General features: G+C 41.9%; 1 protein-coding gene across 3 annotated transcripts; it reads left to right on the forward strand.

The window, feature by feature from the left end:
- Window positions 1-781: 781 nt before the first annotated feature.
- sin3b (SIN3 transcription regulator family member B) lies at window positions 782-23,237 on the forward strand. Of its 3 annotated transcripts, none has more exons than XM_084065673.1 (19): window positions 782-1,325; window positions 2,675-2,781; window positions 3,177-3,330; window positions 3,628-3,993; window positions 7,596-7,751; window positions 8,125-8,253; window positions 8,445-8,534; window positions 8,664-8,782; window positions 9,266-9,479; window positions 9,660-9,776; window positions 9,928-10,166; window positions 12,182-12,365; window positions 13,923-14,799; window positions 16,059-16,228; window positions 16,882-17,055; window positions 19,387-19,479; window positions 19,921-20,015; window positions 20,415-20,613; window positions 21,953-23,237. In XM_084065673.1, exons 1-19 carry the CDS (start codon window positions 1,212-1,214, stop codon window positions 22,187-22,189), a joined length of 3,834 nt encoding a protein of 1,277 aa, XP_083921799.1. In that variant the 5' UTR covers window positions 782-1,211; the 3' UTR covers window positions 22,190-23,237. The 3 variants fall into 3 exon arrangements, with proteins under 3 accessions (XP_083921799.1, XP_083921800.1, XP_083921801.1); XM_084065675.1 differs by lacking the exon at window positions 782-1,325 and adding an exon at window positions 1,466-1,570; XM_084065674.1 differs by lacking the exon at window positions 8,445-8,534.
- The last annotated feature ends 1,705 nt before the right edge of the window (window positions 23,238-24,942 follow it).

Below are 24,942 nucleotides of genomic sequence, written 5' to 3' on the forward strand. Positions count from 1 at the left end.
TTTAACCATATTTTATACTTTGGCTATTCAAACTCATTGTAGATCTGCTATTTATTTATTTTTAATCCCTGGCTGGCACAAAATATTTTTGAGATGGGGGTCCGCAGCCAAATGTATATCATTTTGGGGGTCCTTGACATGAAAAAGTTTGAGAACCACTGACTGAACTAAAGCCTAGGTTACGAAGACGTTTGTAGCCATTGCACTACACTACACACATAATATACAGTAGGTTGTTTCTTTGTAGCATTGGTGGGGGTGTTGAATAATCTGAATGTCTTGTGAAGTCGACTCCGCCTTTCTATGCGGCTGCGCACTTGAGTCAGTGTTGCCAGGTCTGCTTATTATAAGCGACCTTTGGGGTTGTTTTTCTGTAAGGTTGCTTGTAAATATCTTTTGGGGCTTGTTTCTAAAGTGTAGTTGCTTATTTTTTTCTAAAGTGTAGTTACTTATTTTCTCAAACATTTTCAAGTCAAGGACCCCCAAATTAATATGTATTTGTCTGCGGACCCCCCCACCAGATTTTTTTTAAATGCTATACAGGTTTTGTGTTGTTAAAATGTTTCAAAAATATTCTACATTTTCACTTTTTTCCCCACGATTTTTTGTGAGCTTGTAGATTGGCTATTTTCAAATAGCCGATGTATATAGTATTAAAAGTGCTCAAGTGCTAAAAGTCGCTTGTTTTGGGCTTGTTTTCATAGACCTGGTTGCTTGTTTCTCTCGCAAAACCTGGCAACGCTGACTTGAGTTTTTCACTCCTACTCTGGCTTCCGGACGCCAAGAGAGGCTGCTGCCGCCGAATTTAAAGAGACAGGCGATACTTTATTTAAAATAACATAATCGGCAACCATTGTCTCAAAAGCTCATTTTCCGAGCATTCGTGTTATCACAGCTACCCCATTACTTGTTCGTTAAAAATACATAATGGCGGGTAATAATTACATTCGCATCGGATAGCAGCTTGGGCTTGTCATTCCGCTCCACTCGGGTGGATTTTCCTTCTTTTTGCATTGAGAAGGACTGGCCAGCTGAAGGGAAGTAACGTTAAACGTTGCTTTGCAAGGCTGGCAACCCCGACCAGGAGGAAGATCTGTCGGATCAGCCAACAAGCAAGAGAGACACCGATCGGAGCTTCGAAGCTTCCTCGTTAAGTTGTGGTAGTGGTGTGTGTGGGCTTCCAAGCCTCGATCCCCGTCGCCCGGGATATAATGGCGAAGATCCAGGCACACACAGGCAACACGAAGCAAATAAACCAAATCCAAGACAAGCCTTACGTTGTAACGCAGAAGCAAGTGCAACAACAGCACTTCCAGAAGCTGAAGGTAAAGACAACGAGAATACGAGAAGAAGGGGAAAGTCGTCCCCTTCCCAGGCAGTCACAACCATTTTGTTCCGTCATCCCATTGCATGAGATTTGGAGGCTTTCCTCCTGTAATGTAAAGTGAAAGGTAACGATCCGGCTATCGTAACGCTTAGTTTAGCTCCCTGGCCTTATTAAAAGTATGTGGTGTCTAGATAGATGGACATGGCGTTTTATACGGTTCGACTCTGATGCGACGTTTCGATAGTAAGTTGGTGGTGGATAGTAAGAGGGAGGAATGTTCCACAACAGTGTCAATAATGAAAGCAGCTCTATAACAACGACCTCGGCTGTTGTTGGAAGTTCCTCCTTGTTCCTTTTTTAAAAATGCTACTTTATACTTTGTCGCATGAGCCGTCCGTTCAGCCCGACGGAAAATAAACGACGTTGTTTTCAACTGGGAAAAAAAGTGTCGACGCGACGCCCGTCGACACTTTTCCCAGTTGAAAATACCGTGTTTTTGGTTGAAAATAACGTCATTTTTCTATCGAGTGATACGGTGGCGCGACGAACTATAAATTAGCCTTTACGCTAATAATACGGTCTCGTCCGGTTGCTCTTGCTTCTTCATTGAAAAAAAGAAAGGAGGAGAGACGAGGAAAAAAAAGCATTCTTTGTTGCATTGTAACGTTATTATTATGTGACAGTGGATGGTTTTCCCCACAGCATCGTAATTATCGCCACGGTTTAGGCGGTGTAGCATCAACAATAGCCAGCTGTAGTGTGTGTGGCTGTTACTATCGTTGTATTTGTGTTATTTGACTTGTGTTACCTGCATAGTTGTGGGTTTTGTCACATCACCGGGTTGTTGGCTAATGTTAGCCAGGGCTACCAATCGCTGCTACCGCAGTCATGGATTAATTGTTACAATGCTTTGTGCGAACAAATTGTCCCGTTTTTCCCTTATTGTGGCAGCGTTGAGGGCTTTTTGACAGCTATCTGGTTGCTAAAGAAGCACGCTGTTAATGTATACACTCAGTTATTTGCATTTATTTATTTATTTGATTCGTATTGTATTTGTTTATATGGCACTTGTCAGTGAAGTCCGCTAACGTTAGCTGTCTAACGTTACGTTTGCCCTTTTTTGCACGGATGGCATTGAGAAAAACCCTGCAGTGCTCATTTTTCGTATGTTTATGTTGTAGGGTATGACTGTTAGTAGTAACACGGGTTGATCACAGCTTTAGACGTGTGGTAGAAAACACACGATCCGTGTTGGATTTGCGTCATGAAGAGTAAGATGTTTCACTATTATTTAGAGATGTTATCTGATGTTGCATTGGATTTGTTTTCCCCTGTGTGTGTGCCCAGGTTGAAGATGCCTTGTCATACCTGGACCAAGTCAAAATACGATTTGGAAATGACCCTGGAATATACAACAAGTTTCTCGACATCATGAAAGAGTTCAAGTCACAGAGGTATAGATATCGCAATTTTCTTTTACACCATTGATTTAGCACTAGCAGAGATGCTTAAAAGAGTGCCATTAGCACTGGTTAAGTTTTACTCATACATTTAAACCACATTATAAAGATCCCTCCATCAATGCGTTGAAAGGTTATTGACTTTAGTGGTCCAGTCTCTTAATTAAATTAATGTTCTAATATCCTCTACAATTGGTCCTTTCTTTAAAAAAGTTTCTCCTTTCTGGGGATCCATTATTTCCATTACAATTCTCCCATGCTTTCACTATTTAGCAAATATTGTCAATAGGAAATTGCACTAAAGTCGTATGATGCTCTTATCCCGCACTGTCACAATTCCTCTGTCAAAACCTGTGCCACTAAAACTATATGTCTGTTCTCTCAAATAGCATTGACACACCAGGAGTTATAAACCGTGTATCACAACTCTTCCATGGGCACCCAGACCTGGTCTTAGGCTTCAATGCCTTCTTACCACCGGGGTATCGAATCGAAATCCCTAAGAATGGAATGGTTTTCCTCCAGTCTCCGTTCTCTACCCAGGTGAGACACTGATTTAACAGATTACAGATTTTACAGAAGCAAAATGTTCAGAGCCAAAGATTGTTTCTATAGCAACATTTGGTGCATCAGACTTGTTCTTCACCACATTCACCCTGTGTTCTGGGTTGTCCCAAAGTGTCCCATAAGTGAGTGCTCTTGAATTCTGTTACATTCAGTTACACTCATCTGTATTGTGTGCAAAGAGAAGTTGTCCCTAGAATATTGTTATCTACTTTCTGTTGACAAATTCAATTCTGGTTATGTACTGTTAAACATCACTCTCTGCATGGTACCCAGGTGTCCCCAGGCCAGCAGGGAAAGAGTCAAGCCCCCCCTGCAGTGGCAGCCACTTCAAGTAGTACCTCATCTAGTCATCCTGAGGCCGGCCCTGCCCCGAGCAGTGAAACTGTGGCGGCGACGTCAGAGACGCTTTCTTCCTCGACCACCACAGGACCTCCTGAACCACCCAGTAGACTTTCCCTTCCCCTCTCTAACAGGGAGAGCCAGAATCAGGCACCCACGTCCTCTGTATCGCCCCCTGCCTCGGAGCCCAGCCCTGTAGAGTTTGACAGTGCTATCAGCTATGTGAACAAGATCAAGAACCGTTTCCTCGACCATCCAGAGATCTATAGAGCCTTCCTGGAGATCCTGCATACATACCAGGTACTATGGAGCTAACGAGCACAGTGTGTTACAGTGCATGAAATGGCTGGTTGCAATTCAACAGGAGCCTGCCAATTATGAAATTGCTTGTTAAGTACTGTGATATTCGACAAGTCATTCCATGCCTCATTGGTTTTGTTCATTGTCCTTATAGTTGTACTATTTCTTTCTCCGCTCATGTTGTCTCAAAGATTGGATTCAGGTTTCTCAGAAAATCAGGCGGAAAAACCTTTGTTATTCCAATCACATTGTGAATCCGGATGAGTTTTCACGGTGCTTGAAAACTTGAGGGTATTCTACTCCCCAAATAATAATTTCTGTATCATTTTCTATAGATTTGATCGGAGATTCATTTTAACAACAACAAAACGACATACTTCCATAAGAAATTCTCAAACTACTCGTGCAGTATAATCCAAGTCAGATTGTATGCTGATCACAGCTATTTTCAGTAAAGTATTGTTAAATAAACAATTCCTGTCAAATTTCATACATGAAGACGACTGCACAATTGGCCGGCTCATTTGTGAATTGAATACCCACATCCGGCTCGTTCATTGGTCAGGAGTACTGCTCAGTCAGCCTTCCAGAGTCCAGACCAATGAACGACAACGTGCTAGAGGCGGGTCTTCAGTTCAATGGACTGATCGGCAGAGGTTTGCCAGATATGGTTTATTAAGCAATATTTTAGTGAAAATGGAAACAATTAGATATCTGAGAATTGGATTATTCTACATGAGTAGTTTGAGAATTTGTTATAGATGTTTTGATGTTAAAAAATGTCAGATCAAAATCCATTGTATCAGAAATGGATACTTCTTTTTCTTTTATTTATTTTTGGGCTTTTTCATGCCTTTATTGATAGGATAGTAGGTTGACAGGAAATGGGGAGAGAGATGGGGAGTGACATGAAGCAAAGGCCGTCGGGATTGGGGCTCGAACCCCAAACCCGCAACGTGCTGTCAGGCTCCTTTGGAGCCTAGGTGCTTGGACCGCTCCAGGCCCGGTCTTTGTACTCTCTGATCTCTGTCAAAACATGCAGGCATATTCCAAGCAAAATTGGATGAATAATTCATGTTAAGGACCACCAAATTGATATGTATTTGGCCACGAACTCCTTCTGATTTTTTTTGTGCAAGGGACCCACATAAGGGACACATCTGGGGTGCCGAGTGGTTAAAGCGCGTACCGCATAGGTTCTGATGCCTGACAGCATGTCCCGGGTTTGATTCCCGAGCCCGGTGGCGGCTTTGCTGCATGTCTTTCCCTGTCTCCCTGTAGATTTTTCAAATGATATCAAAAATAGCAGATCTACAAGCTCACATAGTAGATCGGTTAATTTCAGAGCACAACACCCAAGCGTAAACAAACCGAAAATGACTCGTCTTTTAGTTCTACTGGATCTCTTCTCCACTAGTCCCTCATTTGTTGAACGAAATTGTAAATATATTTAGTCTTAGTTTTAGTCATCACAGCTTAGTTTTTATTTCGTTTTTTTTTTTTTCGTTTTAGTCAGTGAAAAAAGGTAGTCGACCAACATTTTTCTTCATAGTTTTAGTCGACGAAATCAACACTGCGCAGTACTGCATTTAACATGTTACATGTTTCACGTAGATCTGCTATTTTTGAATAGCCAAAGTATAAATAGGGTTAAAGTGGTTAAACCGATATGATTCTATATCTACTAATTTTGCTGGGGTGGGGATCCCCTGGAATCCCCTCAAGGACCCCTGGGAGCCCCCTGACCCCACTTTGAGAACAACTGGAATAATTCATACAAAAATGGTTTTCAAAACAGGATGAGTAATTGATAATACAAATCATCGTTTTTGGGAGGAGTATTTGTTTAACTTTTTTTCCCTTCGGGGATCGGGATTCAAACCTGCATTGCATTCTACGTCCGGGCCTCGTTTTACATTTTTGAAGAATAAACAAAAGACATAGACATGAAGGATTATTATCCAGTATCAAATAACCCATAACCGTCCATTTCTTAGAGGACAAGAGTGTTGTTGAAAGATGTAATAATTTTGTGTAACCATTATTGCAACATATCTGTCATCTTACATTTGAGTTTATCGCAAAAGCCAAACTCTGTTTCCTTATTACTTAAGTACTGACCATGATATTGTTGCTTAAAGCACAAGGACACTTTGGTAGAGGTTTGGGTTGTGTAGTGATCTTATTATGATGTAACTAGTTCAATTGGTGAGATATCTTGCTCTGTTGCGCCGTTGATTAGAAATTGATTATCCAAAAATAGCCTCCTCATTGATTTACATTGTACATTGAAACGGCTCTCAAAGTCACTATTTCAGCACATGAATGAACGCAAACAAAGCTGATTCTGCCAATATATCTGTGGATCCAGTCCGGGTCTTCTTCCTACTACAAATGGGTTAATCAACATGAAGTTGACATTTGTATTTAAAAAAGAATGCCGTACTGGGTTTTGTGGTGACATATATTGGCAGAATCAGCTATGTTTGCATTCATTTATGTGATAAAAGAGTGATTTTGAGAGCTGTTTCACCGTACAATGTAAGTCAATGAGGAGGCTATTTTTGGATTACCAATTTCTAATTAACGATATTTTGCCATTTGGACTAGTTACATCGTGACATAGTAACTACACAACCCAAAACTCTACCAAAGTGTCTTTGTGCTTTAAAGGGCAAGACCACTTAGAGGTTGGGTTGTGCAGTTACCTTGCCATGATGTAATTCCAAAGGTGGACAAGAAATCAAAAATAATTGCTCCATTGATTAGGAATTGATAATTAAAAATATGCTCCTCATTGACTTAGATTACGTTGAAACTGCTCTCAAAGTCACTCTCTTAGCACATAAACACAAACAAAGCTGATTCAGACGATATAGAACATCACAAAACCCAGTACTGCTTGTTTTTTAAATACAAATGTGAACATCCTGTTGATTTTACCATATTTATTACGAAGAAAACCCGTACTGGATCCGCAGATCCGAATATTCAAATAGTAAAATAAAAAACGTAAATAAAAAAGTAAAAACACAACCAAAGTGGTCTTGCCCTTTTAAGTACTGATTTACCATGGTAGTGTTGCTCTAAATTGTCCTATTGTTTGTATTTTAACTACTTACATTTTTAGTTTTGGTTCATTGTACACTTGTATAAGGTGAATTGGTGATACATTTGTTTTACATCTTGGGTGGTGCAGTGGTAAGGTAGCTGCCCACCACCACGGAGTCTGGGGGTTTGAATCCACCCCGGGGAATCCAGCTTTGTTGAGCGTCTATCTATACAAACACAATGGCCCGTGTTAGGGGGAGGGTAGCCGAGCGGGGAGGGTGATATTTGGCACTGCACGAAATCCTACGGTCTGGGGCGGCACCTGTCAGCAGGGTATGTTGAGCGGGAAGAGTAGGACGGAGGCTCCACGTCCTCCTGGTGGGGGCTCCTGACTGGCAGGTGAGTCGGTAGGATATAACGGCAGTGACAACATACAGAAATGTGTGTCTGTGGGGAGGAAATAATTGGCATAACGATTAAATTGGGGAGAAAAGGGGTAAAACTTTTTTATCTTGAGAAAACAACTGTATTACTCTTTCACCACCTTTCAGAAGGAGCAGTTGGAGGTGAAGGAGAGCCGGGGAGGCAGAGGCAGCAGTGGGATGACGGAGGATGAGGTGTTCTCCAAGGTTGCCAGTCTCTTCAAGGGACAGGAAGACCTGCTGGCTGAGTTTGGGCAGTTTTTGCCTGATGCCAAGAGATCGTTGGTCAGTCACTAAATCTTACTAAAACTTAGCTAATGGACCATGATGCGTATTATGCAGTTGTTTCAAAATGCACTACACAAAAAGATGCTGAAAAGAACACAGTAAAGATCAATCAAATTTACTCTAGGTTTCTATAGGACACAAACCCCTTATACATTTCTTAATTTCTAATGATCTTGCTTTTACACTGATTTTATTGTGTTGTATATGGTTAATGTAAAAGTTAAGGAAATGCATATAGATTGTCTTGAAATATGGACACATTTTAAGCAAAAGTAGATTTTATAGCACACATGCTAGTTTGAAATGTGGACCTTGTAAGTGCTTTATGTCATCTGTCTATAAATGGTCTGTGTCCTCTTTCCTCCTGCAGTTCACAGGCAGTTCTCTGACTGGGGGGAAAGAGCAGCTGAAGAGGCCAGATGAAGAAGACATGATGAGCAAACAGAACAAGAAGAGACCCAGGCCCATGCTGCTGCCACATATGACCCCTCTACTTAAGGTACTGTCATTACAGAGCACACTGTGTAGCTAAAAATGAAATCAACGGGATTCATTTGTACGATAATTTATACTATTTTGTGCACTATATTATTGCCTTTTTGATTGGAGAATTTGATCGCCTCATTTGTTATACATATTTCTGTGTTGAAAATAAAGGGATCTAACTGCAGTTGTTTTTTTTTAACTTAGAAAAAGATGAAGTATTCATGCACCAAAGATCAGTCTTTTGCTGCAGTTGGTAAACATGGAGTTTTACGAGAGTTTTCTTTCTTTGATAAGGTAGGTACTTTCTAACCAAGTTGGATGCTACCTTCCCTCATCCTGTAGCCATCTCTTCTCCATAAATGTCATCCTCCTTGTGGTACCTGAAATGCTGATTGTTTCAGTCTCTGTTTTCTTTAAATTAAGGTTCGTCGCCTGTTCAAAAGCCAAGAAGTATATGAGAACTTCCTGCGCTGTATCGCCTTGTTTAACCAGGAAGTTGTTTCTGGAGCTGAGTTGCTGCAGCTAGTCACTCCTTTCCTGGGGTGAGTCGACTGAAAGATGAGATGGCTGGACCGATGGGTCGTATGCAGAGATGGAATTAGTCAATTAAAGGTTCCATGAGCGGAGCTGAATGGATAAATGGATGACTGTTTGGAAGGATGCTGTGGTTCAAGGGACTATTAACAGTATAGTTGGCGACGCTCACATTTAGGCACATAAAATGTGCATAATAGATATTACTGCAGGGAAGAGCTGCAGGGAACTGTTAAGCGTTCTGATGTATCATAAATATAAATCAATCTTTTTTTTAATTCCCCAGTTGAGTAGTCCTTACAATTTATCTAAATTAAATACTGATAGATCTATTTAAGTGTGTATAATGATATTTAGCACAGTATGTGGTATTTTTTACAGATGCCCTACTGAGATTTGTCTTATTTATCAGAGATGCTGAAACGTGTGATCAATGTCCATTGTACTTTGCATTCATGTCATTCATCTTCATGTTTTCTTCCTCCTTTCAGGAAGTTTCCGGAACTGTACACACAGTTCAAGTCGTTTTTGGGGGACAAAGAACTCTCTCATGTAGTGTCGGGACTATCAGATCGCTACATGGAGGGGGGAGGGGGCCGGGAGGTGGATTATGCTTCTTGCAAACGTCTGGGGTCCAGCTACAGAGCACTGCCCAAGACCTACCAGCAACCGAAATGCAGCGGACGCACTGCCATCTGCAAGGAGGTAAACCTTTTGTATAGACTCAGCGTATGTGTTTAATTAGTTTTATGAAAGTAATACTAAAGCATGTACTCCATTTTTGAAAAAAAAGTTCCCAGAGATAGTCTCCCCCTATTGACAAATTGTGTACTGTATGTGTGCATACGTGTTTATGTATTTGTGTGTCCGTGCATTTGTACTTAGGTATTGAATGACACCTGGGTGTCCTTCCCCTCGTGGTCAGAGGACTCCACTTTTGTTAGCTCCAAGAAAACCCCCTATGAGGAACAGTTACACCGCTGTGAGGATGAAAGGTTTGAGGTAGGTAGACTAGGTACATCCACACAGTACAAACACTTAAAGTGGTAGCGTCAATAATGTTTGCAAAGCTCAATACAGCTGTTTTTTCCCTTCTTTCTCTTTTCAAGATAATTGATCTTTATGCCTCTGTGTCCATGATTTCTCTCCCCAGCTGGACGTTGTCTTGGAAACCAACTTGGCAACCATCCGGGTTCTCGAGAGTGTCCAGAAGAAACTTTCCCGTCTTTCTCCAGAGGATCAGGACCGATTCCGATTGGATGACTGTTTGGGCGGCACATCTGAGGTCATCCAGCGACGTGCTGTTTACCGTATCTATGGTGACAAGGCCCCAGAGATCATCGAGGGGCTGAAGAGGAGTCCCGCCACCGCTGTGCCTGTGGTGCTCAAAAGGTGAGGTGACTTTTTTTTTTAAACAAATGCTCAAAGAAGAGAACGCACCTCCTATGACGAGATGTCAAGATTGGCATTTCAGCTCCTCTGTTGGCTTCACCGCAGACTCTCCTTTGAAAATTTAATTAGCCGTCCTTTTGAATATTTTTTTGTTTTTGTATGGGCAAAGCATTAACATAATTGTGAATTGCAGTGTATGATTTGGTGGACTGTTTTTCGAAATTAGCCTTTAATTCACAAGGTGGTGTCGGAAGAGAAATTCGCTAAGATGGCTTCCGGGAATTTCATAATAATTTTATTGGGGAGAAAAGTGTTTTGATTTGGAACATCAGCTATTGGCTCTGCATTCTGCCAGCAACGGGGTATTAAATAAAAATATAGAAACGTATATAGGACAGTGTTTGTACAAACGGGGAGATAGCTCACTCGACCACTGCTACGCTTCCTCTGCAATGCCTTTAAACCCTTCCTACGTCCTCCATTCGGCAAATTGGATGTCTCCTCCATTCTGCTCCTGCTCGCCTATAGGCTGAAGCAAACGGTGCCCACCCTGACACTGTATTACAGATCTGTTTTTATCACATGGACTGGGGGATGTTCCATGATGTGTTAGATTGCAACACGTACAGTATGAGTACATGGAAGCAGTCATTGGCTTCACCCGGAAGAAACAAACACTTTTCTTTTAGCAGTCTTGGTTGTGATTTCTTTGTATTGCCTGAGTATGAGCCTGCAGGTATCCTTCCTTATAAATTTGCCTCAAATGCGACATATTTTGAAACGGCACTCGTATTGCTTTTCTGTTTATTCTGAACGAAAGTCAAGCCAAAATGTGCTAGGGAGAAGTTGAACACGTCTCATATTTGTCAATCAAAACCATTTGTGGTGGCTCTGTGCACTTGTCATCTTCAGCAAGTTGATACTGTGACAAGACTCACAAGAGCTGAGAGCAGCACTGTGAGTGAAAGGCGGGCTTCATGTGGGTAACGGTGTGTGAGACCGTGTAGCTGGATAGATCTATCTATCCTATCGGTACATACTACTACACATTTGTGTGTGTGTGTGTGTGTGTGTGTGTGTGTGTGTGTTTTTAACTAACTTCGTACAACACAATCCTCGCTCAACAAGGCAGTCCAAACAACGACAGGCATGTTGCAACATACTGTCTGCCCCTCCCACCCCCAGAAATAAACACTACTACAGTAAGACATGCTGAGAGGTGTGCTACGCTAACAATGCCATAGATCGAGAGAGCAGAAACAGAAACATCAGCAGGTCTGGGCGTTCCCTGTGACTTATGAGGGTGATGGCGAGAGACTGGTGGTTAAAAAGAAAATAGTGCGTTGTGTCGCATATTCTACACAAGTGTAGGTTACATCAGCTGACATACCACGGTGTGTCAACAAAGGTGCAACGCACATGCTGCAAACCTTCCCTGCAACGGGGTAAAATAAATCACCACAGCGTTTGGTACATTTATTGCAGCAGATATGAGACCCTACTCTGTAGTAAATTCTGAAAAACACAGGCTATGAACCGGCTTAAATTAATTGAGCCTCTTACACTGTTTCTTCATGAGACCATTAAAAACAGAATTGTGCTTATTTATTACAACTACTACTACAATACTACACATTGTTTTTATACAGAGCTGTTTTTGTTTTATGCTGTATGCTATGATCCCAGAAGATGAGTCGGATATAGCTCCATCATTGTTCCAAAGAAAAAGAGGGAAAATTTGTCTGGCATTTCTAAAATTGTACAGTACAAAATCGTGACACCTCTGTATCGTATCAAACCGTGAATTGTGTGAACCGTTACACCGGTACATTTTTTAAATTATTTACCAGAATCTTGTATCTATTGAAGTTTTCAAACAATCAACACATGCATGCTCAGGCATTCACACTCACTCCAGCAGACACCTGATTCAGTTCTCCCAGTCAAGCTGCCTGCCTTGTACGTCGATGATGAGTGTGAAATGTTTACATCCTGCATGGCCCCCTTTTGTACAGGTTGAAAGCCAAGGAGGAGGAGTGGAGGGAAGCCCAGCAGGGTTTCAATAAGATCTGGAGGGAGCAGTATGAGAAGGCCTACCTCAAGTCCCTGGATCACCAGGGAGTGAACTTCAAACAGAATGACATGAAGGCCCTGCGCTCCAAGAGCCTTCTCAATGAGATTGAGAGTGTCTATGATGAGGTAAATATCAAATGTGAGAACATGTGGCCTGTTAAAGGGACGACACACTACGATATTGTCAGTCTTGGTGTTGTCCCAGACAAGTTTTCCATGTTGACTGTTAAACTGTTCTGTTAAATGTAAGCGTCCTGGATAGTGCAGTGTGATAGGGTCAGGAATGGCCACCTACAAGCCGAACCACACTCGTAGGCTACAATGGAGTTCTGGCAGTGTTCAAAATTGTAGCTGCATTGGTGCTACAATGGTCAATGCCAGACCGTTATAACAACAATTACAGTGGAAAGTAAAGGGACTCGATAGTCCAGTGATTGTCAACCTTGTTTAATTTCAAGGATCCCCAATTTGATATGCATTTGGCCAAATGTCATTAGGCATATAAGCTGGAACCCCCTCAAGGACCCCTGGGGGTCCCTGGCCCTCACGTTGAAAACCACTGCACTATATATGTGCAGACAGCTTTGGGAAAAATGTCATAGAGATATTATCAGCTCCCTTTAGGGAATTGTTTTGTTTTGTTTTGTCAAAAGGTAACACATCGCCTCAGCATACGTTGACTGAAGTAGGTCATAGTCACATCACACAATGTGACAGGTAGACTCAATTTAACTTGCACAGTCTGTTGAGGTGGATAATACGTTTACTACCTTTTTCATGTGTGACATGTACTGAATGTATAAGACAGCCAAAAACACACAGTATGCAAGCACCTTTACACAACACCTGCTTTAACAGCTACAGGAAAGACAATCAGAAGATGTTGTGACAGATTAGCATAGTTTTCTGCAATATGTCTTTGCACTTTACATTACCAGTGTTATTTTGATCTGGTGATCTACTGTTGTAGAAATATCCTGCAGGTTTTTTAATGTATTACTTGAACTGAAGGTTTGACCTAGTTTTTCCGCTGCTGGGCAGAACCAATTCCATGTCTGTCCTTAATGCTAATGAATCCCATTCAAAACGCCCAAAATAAATGTTTGTCAGCCGTTTGCATCCCCCATAAAAAAAGTTGAACGTGCAAAAACAGTGTAATTCTCAGATAAAACCCTTTTATAAAATGTTTTTTTATCAACTATTTAAAAAAGGTATGTATCTTTTTAACTCCCCCCAGTTTAGTTGTATGCCAATTCCCCCCCATGTGTAATAGCGCCTGTCACTGTCGATCTCTCCAACATATGGGGTTCTCAGCCGCTACTTTTTACCTGACAGTCAGGAGTTTCATCGGGGGGGGGGGGGGGCACAACTCGTGTGGAGGAACATGCTATCCCTCCCAATTTTCCTTCCTACTAGTGTAGCAACAGAAAACACTGTCAACTGCTGCCTTCCAACTTGCAACCCCGGCCTAGCCGGAGGCGTCATGGAGGGATTGAACAGCAGTAGTGGGCAGATGTACAAGCTCGCGCTGCGAGCTTGTACATCTGCTATTTGTGAAAAAAAAATTTAAATCTTGAAAGAACTACTGGTTTAGAAGGCACTTGTAGAATCAGCCTCAGGTCTTAACTGGTTAATAACATGGTTGTGTGTGTTAACCTTTAGTGATTTATCCCTCTATCCCAGCGGCAGGAGCAGAGCACAGAGGAGGCCGGTGTGGGCCAGCAGGGCCGTAACGGCTCCAGTACGGGGTCCGCCACTGAGCCTCACATGGTGTTCACCTACGAGGACAAGCAGATCCTGGAGGACGCCGCGTCTCTCATCATCTACCACGTCAAGCGTCAGCCTGCCATCCACAAAGACGACAAGGACCACATAAAACGCATCATCCAGCACTTTGTCCCCGACCTGTTCTTCGCTCGCCGCGGTGAGCTCAGCGACACCGAGGAGTGGACAGACGAGGAGGTCGACCCTGAGGAGGGAGGAGAGAGAGGAGGAGGAGCAGCATCATCTTCGTCAGGAGGAGGAAGTAGTAATTCTAATAACACAGCGGGAGCAGGGGCATCCACAGGTGGTCAGTCTCAATCCCAACAACCCCTGGCCCAGTCTCAACCCCAACCGCAGCAGCAGCAGCAGCTGAACGGTGAGTCCAGACGGAGACGCTGCAGCCCTCCTCAGCCTGCAGACACGGAAGCCTCCACCACCTCCAGCAGCACCGTTGGACAGCCGGGGGCCCCTCCGGCGGCTGCTTCAGCAACCACCCCCACCCCTATGGAGACGAGCTCGGTAGCAGCCGGAGAGAAGGTGGACCTGCGCGACCCTGAGGCCGAGCACCAGAAGGAGCTGGACGGTGTCTATAACCTGTTCTTTGTAAACAACAACTGGTATTTCTTCCTGCGACTGCACCAGACGCTTTGCTCACGGCTGCTGCGGGTGTACCGCCAGGCAGAGCGGCAGCTGCTGGAGCACAGGGCCGAGCAGAGCAGGGAGAGGCTGCTATTGGCAGAAGGACGGAGGGACAAGGCCTGTGACCTTGCCATGGAGCTGCGCCTCAAACAGCCTAGTATGTTCAGCAAGTAGCACAGTTATGGTTAAATGATGTCATTCTGAAATGATCAATCAGTCATGATGTTTAGAGCGAGATATTTGAGATATATTATTTTAGATATTTTAGTTGTCAGCAGAGTTGTTTAGTTGTTTAGTTTATCAAGGCAGGAAGGACAATAAAGATGGAAACCATTTTTATTGGGAAGGTACTCTGTTTTCTTATTATAGGATTATTATTATTACATTATGTAATTATTATTTCACTGTCCGTTTCAGGGCTCTAGAGTGCAGCCAAAAATCTATGAAGTATGACTAAACTTTATGGTCACACCAGTGTGACCAATACATTTTATATTGAATCAAACGGGTAATTTCGAACCAAACAGGAAATACAGACCGCCGTGTTGATGCCGTCACACCAAACATATTGAAAAACGCAACACAGACTGCTGGCAGTTACAGTAAAAAATTGTTGGTAGTGTGCACAGTGGAACTCCTTTCTTTTCTCAGTGCACAAAATGTCTGTCTGCGGGTCTGTCTCTCTCCCATTTATGCCAATATACAGTACGTCATCAACACGATTTTAGCAGGTTTTGACGTCATCGATGATCCCTGTATATTCATATTTGATTGATCGGTTTATGGTAGTGGGTACCACACCGCACTGCACAACAGGTACAAATAAGACCTGCATTCCCAACTTGCATCGTTCCCACATTTATAGATAACCCATTGATTGTTATATCTAACGTTATTAATACTGTGGTAGCGGATACCGCACTGGGTACAACCGGTACAGCGAGTACTCTGACAACAGGTACAACAAGTCTTGCATATCTGGGTGGGGTGTGCATTCCCAAATTACATTGTTCCCGACTTTTGTGGTCCCCAAGTAGGTCTATTTTACTTAATGTGTATAAAACTACCAATGTGTGTGAGAGCTGGGGAAAAAAAGTTGAAATATAAAACGTATTATTGTGTTGAAAATCTTTGGGCAATGATGTGCTAGTGCACCTAAATGAAAAAAAGTTAGGCTCACCAGTACAACAAATCTAAAAAGTTAGTCTGGAGCCCTACCTTTTCATGTGTGTATTGTCACAAAAATTGTAAGCTGTCATACAATGGGGTAAATGATTTGGATAAGTGCTGCTGGTATAACATTGAGGTAAACCGTTACCTTCTGCCATGGTATGGCATTAGTGGAGTAGAATGGACTGATAACGATGTGTAAAGACAGGAAATCAAAGTGAATGTTATTTCCCCTGCCTTTTACAGGTGAGGTAGAGCTAGAGGAATACTACCCAGCCTTCCTAGACATGGTGCGCAGCCTGCTGGATGGTAACCTCGAGTCTACACAGTACGAAGACACTCTGCGAGAGATGTTCACCATCCATGCCTACATAGGCTTCACCATCGACAAGCTTATCCACAACATCATTCGACAGGTAGCTCATACGTTACATTTCCCTTCAAACACATAACACACTGGTTGCCAATTCATAACCTGTCTATATCATTTCCACATCTTGTATAATCTCCTTGCAATGGTCTTAAAGTAAAGTACATTTACTCAAGTACTGTACTTAAGTACAATTTTGAGGTACTTTTACTTTACTGGAGTATTTCCACTACATCTCAGAGGCAAATATTGTACTTTTACTCCACTACAATTATTTGAAAACTTTAGTTACTTTGCAGATATAAATTATTACGTATATTATAAAACATACATTAACCGCTTCAGCCCTATTTTATACGTAGGCTATTTGAAAATAGCCGATCTACAAGCTCACAACGCGTCGCATCGCGACATGTTTTGAGGATGTAGATCGGTTATTTAAAAAAAAAATCTTTTTTACTTTATTTTACAGTTTTTATATTTTCAAACATTTTAGTACTATTACTTTTGGTACTTTAAGTATATTTTGATGCCAATACTTTTGTACTTTTCCTCAAGTAACATTTTGAACGCAGGCCTTTTACTTGTAGCAGAGAATTTCTGCAGTATTGATACTTTTACTTGAAGTAAAACATTTGAGTACTTTTCCCACCACTGTCTCCCTTGCTTTCTCCAACCTCTCCCCTAATCTCTCTGTAGCTGCAGCACCTGGTCAGTGATGAGGTGTGCCTACAGGTGGCTGACCTGTACCTGGCTGAAAGGAAGAGGGGGGCAGCGGGCGGCAACCTGTCTTCTCAGTGTGTCAGGGCAGCCTGGGAGACCAGCTACCAATGGAAAGGAGAGAGGGTCATGGCTGAGGAGAACTGCTTCAAGGTGAGCATGCAAAGGCTGTCCAGTTTTCCCCAGCATTACTTTGGCCCTGTGGCCCCCTACGGATGCCAAATTGCCAATGGATAGCTGGCTAACCGCAAAGATTTATTTCATGATGATAAATATATGTTCTGCATTTTGTTGACTGTCATTTTGGTAATTAATGGGTGAACTGTTATTATTTTGAACACACTCGGTAAGTCACAATAACGTAGGAAAAAACTAAAATAACTTTCCTGTTAATTTTCAATGGCAGCACTGATATTATGAGGGTGAACTTATGTTTTTTGTCTTTATGTTGAGAGAATTTCAGTTAAGCTTAATCTTAGGGACTTTTTAGCGGCTGTGTCCACAGAAAGCATTTTTTTTTAGCTGGCTGCCATGCAATTCTATGGTAAAGACCCGCTGAAGCTCTCTTCCCAGCACCACGCCTTGCGCTTCAGCACGCTCAGCGTTTTGTGGCAGAGCGCCCTGGGGGCTTCAAGCAGAAAATAGTTCAACTTTTGGAGGGTAGTGCAACTCATCAATATCACTTTTGATCAACCTGGATGTGTCTGACAACCCGGTCATTTATGACCTGACTTTGAATCGTTACCACAACCATGAGATGTCCATGTTTACCCCATTATTTCAGCTAGGCTACTTGTGCTAATAACGTTGCGGGCATACATAAACACACACCCTTAGTAAGACACACTCTGGACATGATGGCAGGGTGCTTTGAGTAGTCCTCCCTCAATGGACACGGCTCCTTAAACAGCTTCTAAAGATTCTTTTGAAAATGTTGCTGAATCAGGCCCCAGAACTCTTTTCTTGAACAACTTGTAGTGTCAACCAAAAATGAATACTGTAGACCAGTTGTCATCAAGTATATTTGACTTGGGGGGCTTCCCTTCTCTCTTCTTCTTTCATCTCATTCTCTCACACTTCTCTCTCGCTCTTGCCCTTTCATCTCTCTCTTCCTCTTCCATACCCCATCTCTCTCTCATCCACATCACAGAATGTCCTGCCTTAACAATGAATCGGGTCAAACATGTCTTTTCCCTGTCAAAATCTATATTGCTGTCCAAGACATTTGTTCAGCTGTGCTGACATACACAATCTCACACTCTGTCATTGAAATGTCTGTGTCTCCTTTGATCAACATTGGCATAGTGTGAGTTCTTTCACTTAAGTGAAGGTGTCCACTATCTGGCCAGTTATTTCAGTACAACTCACATAGGCAGGGGTTGACACTAAGGTCTCAAAGGCACTTTCCCTTTGGGCAAGTACAGGTCATGTTCACTTGCCCAAAAATACATAGTTTACCGGGGGGGACGCTACCGCATATGTGCATACATACACATTTGTGATTGTTCTAACTGCTGTAAGTATTGTCTATAATCTTTATCTCAAAATCACACTTTAATCACATAAAACAAATGCAAACAAAGTAGATTCTGTTAACATAAACAAATGAGGCCTGCTATAATATATCTAATATCTCTGCTGCACCAAGCTTGAAGCTACAGCGCGCACAGACAGCCAAGACGAGGCAGACACACACGCAGCAGGGTCAGGACACGGCCACGAACACTCGCTCACCTACACGAACAAATATTAGCCACCCGGACATAACTTATATCTATGGGAAACACTGAGCTTCCTAGAGTCAAGAACTGCACCACTGTAATCATAACTGATATAAAACAAAAATATTTTCCACTCATTTCATATTGTTTTTCTCAGATCTTTCACATTAGATATATCTTTTGTGCATGAGCCTATTTGGCTCGAAGGGATGTTTCTTTTTCTTTTTTACATTTACGTGAAGAGATCAAGACATTATTTGTCCTAATTTGGCTGGATGACTGTCAAAACCTTTATAAACTTTATAAAAACATGCATTGTTTAAATCTCCAGAATGCTTGAAGGACCACTGCATCATCTTATTATTGGTCCTCACTTAGGCTCATAAGATGGCACCATTTCTATTTACTCCTGTCTCAGAGGAGGGCTGTGGACAGTTCAGAAACCTGCCTACCAGTGACATCATCAGTGGTCATTTCAAACAAGATTTCAAACTTTTATTTAAATTTTCTATTAATGGGGTCACATCTTGGAATCCCCCATCCATCGATGATGTCATTGGTAGGCAGGTTTCTGAACTGTCGACCAATGAGAGATTGAATACTTAGGACCCCAATGGAAACAAGACGGCAAGGACTTTTTGAGTGTTATCCTTTTAAACAATGTGTTTGACTGTACTCGTGCTGTTTTACATTTCTGTCTAATAAAATATTCAATCAATCTTGTTTGCTTGAGGTTTACTTTTGTTGTCATCTATGTTAACAGGTGATGTTTATCCAGAACAAGGGTCATGTGACCCTGACCATCGAGCTCCTGGACACTGAGGAGGCCCAGGCTGATGACCCACTAGATGTACAGGTAAAATACATTTGAAATATTGATTTAAGTCCACATAAACAGAAGAAGAAGAATACCTTGTACAAAGGACATAAACACTGCCAGTGCAGTCAGATAATGGGACAGCCAGTTACAAAGTGCATATAAGGCAGAACATTGTTACATACAATAATGTTGGCATACTTGTCAAACACAGCAGACAACAATCATGGGTAAAGGAAACAACGCCTCCTCCAAATTGAGCGGCTTCCTATAATAGCTGATATTGAGCAGTACCTTGCTAGTTGTTTGGCCCTCCTTTTGGAGAGGCCGGCCATTTGAAGGCCCCTCACAACCAACTTGTGCACGTGCCGTAGGCTACCGTGTGTATGTGTCTGCTACCACACACACACACACCATTGAAAAGGTTCCCTTCACTGTAAATGTTTATTGCATCATAAAGTGTTGTTTTCGCTACCTTAGTGCCTGTCCAGCTACATGGAGCAGTTTGTCGGGACAGAGTCCAGTCTGTGCTCTCAGGCAGATGGCTACTTCTTCAAACCCGTTTTCCTGCCCAGGTAAGAAGGAGTTAAACATTTATGTAGGACAGTGAGGTGTAATTTTTAACTACAACTACACTGAGATTATAGCTACTGCTGTTTGCTTATTCGCCTAATTTTGTGTGCATGTCATTCTTGGGAATACAAATTACTCCTCTGAAATTAAGTTGTTACTAACAAGCCTGCTATCCTCACATTATTGCTCATACCTTAGGTCTCCCTTTTATCTTATCCTGTAAGAACAATAAGTACAATACATTTGTATACACATATGTGCCATGTGAATGACACATTAAGCATATATACAGTATACAATTCATTATTCATTGTTCTGTTATTCTCAACAAAAAAAAACATTTCTAGAAGTACATAAGCAGTTTGTTTGGATCAACAGTCTCAATTGTTGCTTTCATTCAGGAATCTACGGCGTTTCCGTCGCTGGCAGGTACGGCAGGTGGAGGCCATGCGCTGCAGGAGAGAGTGGCACCGTCAGCTGGGCGTAGAGAGTGCTGGCAGCCTGGACTGTCGCTTTAAACTCAACACCCACAAGATGGTGTTTGTCATGAACTCTGAGGACTACATGTACCGCCGAGGAGCCCTTGTAAAGGCCAGAAAGGTGGGAATTGTATATATATATATAATATTTTCAAATATAAATTAACCCTTGCGATAGGGTGACCACCCGTCCCGAAATTCGCGGGACAGTCCCGAAATTGGACCCTCTGTCCCACGTCCCGCACAAGCAGAGCAATGTCCCGAAAATCAAAGATATGAAAAAAAAAAAAAGAAATATTTTTTTTTGATAATAAATCGGTAAAATAAGCCCAGAACCGCGGGAAAATTTCGCGCGCACGGTGGGTCCTCATGCACACGCCCGCGATGTCCCGCGAAACGGGTTCATCTGTCCCTCAATGGGCCTGTTTAAAGGTGGTCCCTACCCTACCTTGCGACCCCAATGAAAATGTAAAATGTTGCTACGGCTCACTGATCATGTTAAAGTATAAACAAAATATAATTTAAAACTGAAGATGGAAGTTTTTGTTTTTTGTTGCTTTAATATGGTACCAAATATAAGGTAGAGGAGTAAAATCTTTCAGAACGCAAACAAGGCAATGCGCAGTGATGGAGGTTGGCACTTTTGCCATCGCTTCATAAAGTTGTCATACAGACAATACTTGTAAGACTGTCAACAATAAGAAGAAAAAGAACGCTGTAAAAACATGTATTTGCCCTATTGCTAATGCAATCCTTATTGGTTTTTGTTTTTCACAAATATCTAATGTCGGTGCAAACCAACACAGTAAATTTAACATGTTCCACAAATAATTGACAGACGACAACGTTTCAGTTTGTGTGTAAGTGATAATAAACATGACATGAGCGCATATTTCTTTTAGTGTGTGCAATATTTTCTGATGGAAAAAAATGGGCTTGGTGCGCAAAGGGCTTTATCCTTTAACCACTTAAACGCCAGCATCCATATTGTGGGGAAGGCTTTTGCAGAAAATAGCCGGTCGACAAGCTCACAACGCTGTTGATCGGCTATTCTCAGCCAAAGCTTTCCCCACTACAGGAACCAGAAAATACACTTGTATAGAGCCCTGAGGGTCAACCATATGGGGTTTAAGTGGTTAAAGTAGGATTTAGAGCAGCCATTCCCAACTACTATGGGTTCTAAAGGGTAAACTGTTAATTTCCATTACAGCTTTTGGATATAATTTTTAGTTGTTCATAATGAATTGGGTGTCTTTGTATGGAGAATTCTCAACCCCTGGCTATGGTTCTAGCCAAATGAGCAAACTACTGTCCACTGTTTTATCTTTCTGTACATTTGGCTAATGGATTAGAATCTCATGTCCCTTCCTCTGTCTCTCCCTTACCACAGTCATGTCCCTTCTTCTGTCTCTCCCTTACCACAGTCTCATGTCCCTTCTTCTGTCTCTCCCTTACCACAGTCACAACACAGAGTGGCCGCGAACCAGCACGAGCGCTTTGACAAGTGGCACCAGGGATGGTTGGCCAATCACGTGACCGCGTCAGCCGAGCGCTCGGTCCAGGATTGGCTAATGGGCGAAGAGGAAGAAGACATGATCCCCTGCAAGACCACCTGTTTGTCCACCGAGGTCAAAGGACAAACAGTCAACAGATACCAAGTTCATTACAGCAGTAGCAAACCACCTGTCTCACCTTAGAGGATGGAGAGAGATGGACATATACACATGGATAAATGCATGGACATACATTCTTACACTACATAATATACAGTCTAAGGCTGCAGTCCCAATTCTCTACCCACCTCCACAACGCAGTCACTCATTCACCCCCGTCGTGGTCTGCACATGATCCAGTCCACTGTGTGGCCTGTCGGTGAATGAGTGCACAGTAAGAAGGAGAGCTGTGGGGAACGGGGCTAAGAGAGACAGTGTGCCTGAACTTGAGTGAACCTGGCCCTAATTGATATATTGGGGCTGTGATGGGTTTGATGTGGCACCCAGGAGCTATTCATCAATCCTCAGCACTACATCATCATCCTCGCTTCTCTGGTGGCAATCAGCACTGCAAGCTGATCAGACTGATGGACAGACACACAGTTGGTCAGTTGGGAGATTATTAAATCATGTTTGTTTGAGAAATGTGAATGTCTCTTTTCTTTTTTTAAAGCCCATTGTAGTTTTTAGCTTCTAAAGCCAGAGAGCCTTTTGCCTGTTGGTTGGTTTGTGTGTTTATACAGAGAGGTATGATAAATGTGTGTATGTATGTGTCTGCTCTCTTCATTTTGTCTTTTTGTATGCACAGTACAGACTCTACAACTGTAGTAATTACATTACAGTATGTGCATATATACAATGGTGATTATGTATTTTATATATGCATTTACATGAGTATGTTGAATGATGCATCTGAAGATCATGGTTCTTTACAGTGTTTGCTGTCAGCCAATTCTTGATGTTTTCATATTGTTTGTCATTTTATTTTCTTCATTTGTCATCATAGCTAATCTAAAACTAGCACCAGGGTGATGCAAAGTCCTCACAATTAATTAAGATTGGTTTAATATTATAAAGCATCACCTAAAGCATCTGAATCATGTTCATGATTTCACCAAATCTTTACTTTGGATCGTTGTCTTTTTTTGCATACTGACATTGAAAATAAAAGCAAAATATCAGTGTTAAAAAAAAAAAAAAGAATGTATAACATTTATCCTGTATCAGTTATCATGAAATAAACAACATAGTTGTGACCTTCTTAAATCCTGTCCCTTGTTTTTTCCCCCCTTTTATCATTTATAGACCAGTATATATTCCCTCTTATATTCCCTCTTTTATCAATTCTAGACCAATGCATCTATATTCTCATGATATGAAGTTCATATCAAGTTCATATTATGAACAGGGTTCCATTATGGAATTTGATATGAGTAATATCCAGGTCTAGATAAGTATGGGGGGTGGACTAAAATATATTGTATTCATTGACATTTTTATTTTCAAGATTTACAAATGGATTGGGGGTGCTTACACAGGCAACTAATTGGAACTGGCAGGATGTGGGGCTAGCTCTGGTCCATAATGTTAGAAAACTCCTAATGCTATGGACTAGAGTTAGGGTGTGGGTGGGAACTTTCATAGGAACTGCTTTGAGAGATAGTCCGCATCTGAAATCACATACAAACATACTATTTAGTTTAGTGTGCCTTAGTGTAGACCTGTGGTCTACAGGTAAACACATGATCTACAGGCTGTAGATCATATGTCACACTAAACAAAAATGGTGCTAAATAGTGCTAAAAGGGGTTCTTTGAATCGTGATTATGTTCTACTAGACTCTGGGTTCTGGCCACTACGCTACCCTCACACCTACGTGGCACCGCCGATCCAACCAATATGTCTGAGTCTGTGCTCAGGAATGTGTCAAAAACAAAAGAAATCTCCATGAATTCAAGGCTTCATGGAGTGTGTAATTGATAGAAAATAAGTAACTTTTGGGTGAACTATTCTTTTAAGTGTCTTGTTCAGGGACGCTTTGACACATTGCTAAGGCCTGGGATCAAACCTGGATTTAATGGCTTGCCAGGCAGGCTCTCTAACCATTCAGCTATGGCCACATCATCAGTAGAGATTCTTAAGCAGTTCTACTCTGTAACAGTAAAGGAATTTCAGGTGAAACCAGCAAAATGAGGAATAATAATAAAAAACTGTCTTGCTAATAAAGCGTCATGTCTCTCATTTTTTACAATGTATTTGATGTTACCTTTATATTATTTAATACGTTATGCATTTCATCCTCTATATATTGTCCAGCAACCTTTATGATAAAGGCGAAAAAAGACAGTAGATTTGTAAGTGCCAGTTTGCTCAGGAGCCGAGAGTCCTGTGCTGGGATTCAATCTCATGAACATGTCGTCCGAAGTCAAGAGCTCTACCGACTGAGCTATGGATAGAACACCACATATGAAGCAGAAGTCAGCCTGAACTTCCACCCTCGCCAGGGTCAAAAACTTTATATTTGAAATTCGAACGTTGAACAGTGGCTGTTATTGTCACTTTGGAAACATTTGGTGGCTATAGAGTTTTCAACTAGTTTCTCAAACAGTGTTGTAATTTAAATAGTTTAGAAACATTTTAAAAACACAAATCTTGTATGGGGGTCCACATCCACGGCCAAATACATTCATTCGGGGGTCCTTGACATAAAACAATGCATTCATTTTTTTCAGCCAGCAGGTGTGGCAACAACATGAGTGAGACCACTTGAGACGACGTCGGTATGACGTTCCACCGTAACCATCAAAAAGACATCCATCCATACAACAACGCCAACACGCCGTTCATACGACGTCTATACGACGTCCAGGTCAGACGTCAGTACTTGAACGGGCCCTTCTGACCTGGACGTCGTGTAGACGTCGTAGGCACGGCGTATCGGCGTTGTATAAAGATGT

The sequence above is a fragment of the Gymnoscopelus microlampas genome, assembly GCF_963454915.1.
Source record: "Gymnoscopelus microlampas genome assembly, chromosome: 9".
Taxonomy (NCBI): domain Eukaryota; kingdom Metazoa; phylum Chordata; class Actinopteri; order Myctophiformes; family Myctophidae; genus Gymnoscopelus; species Gymnoscopelus microlampas.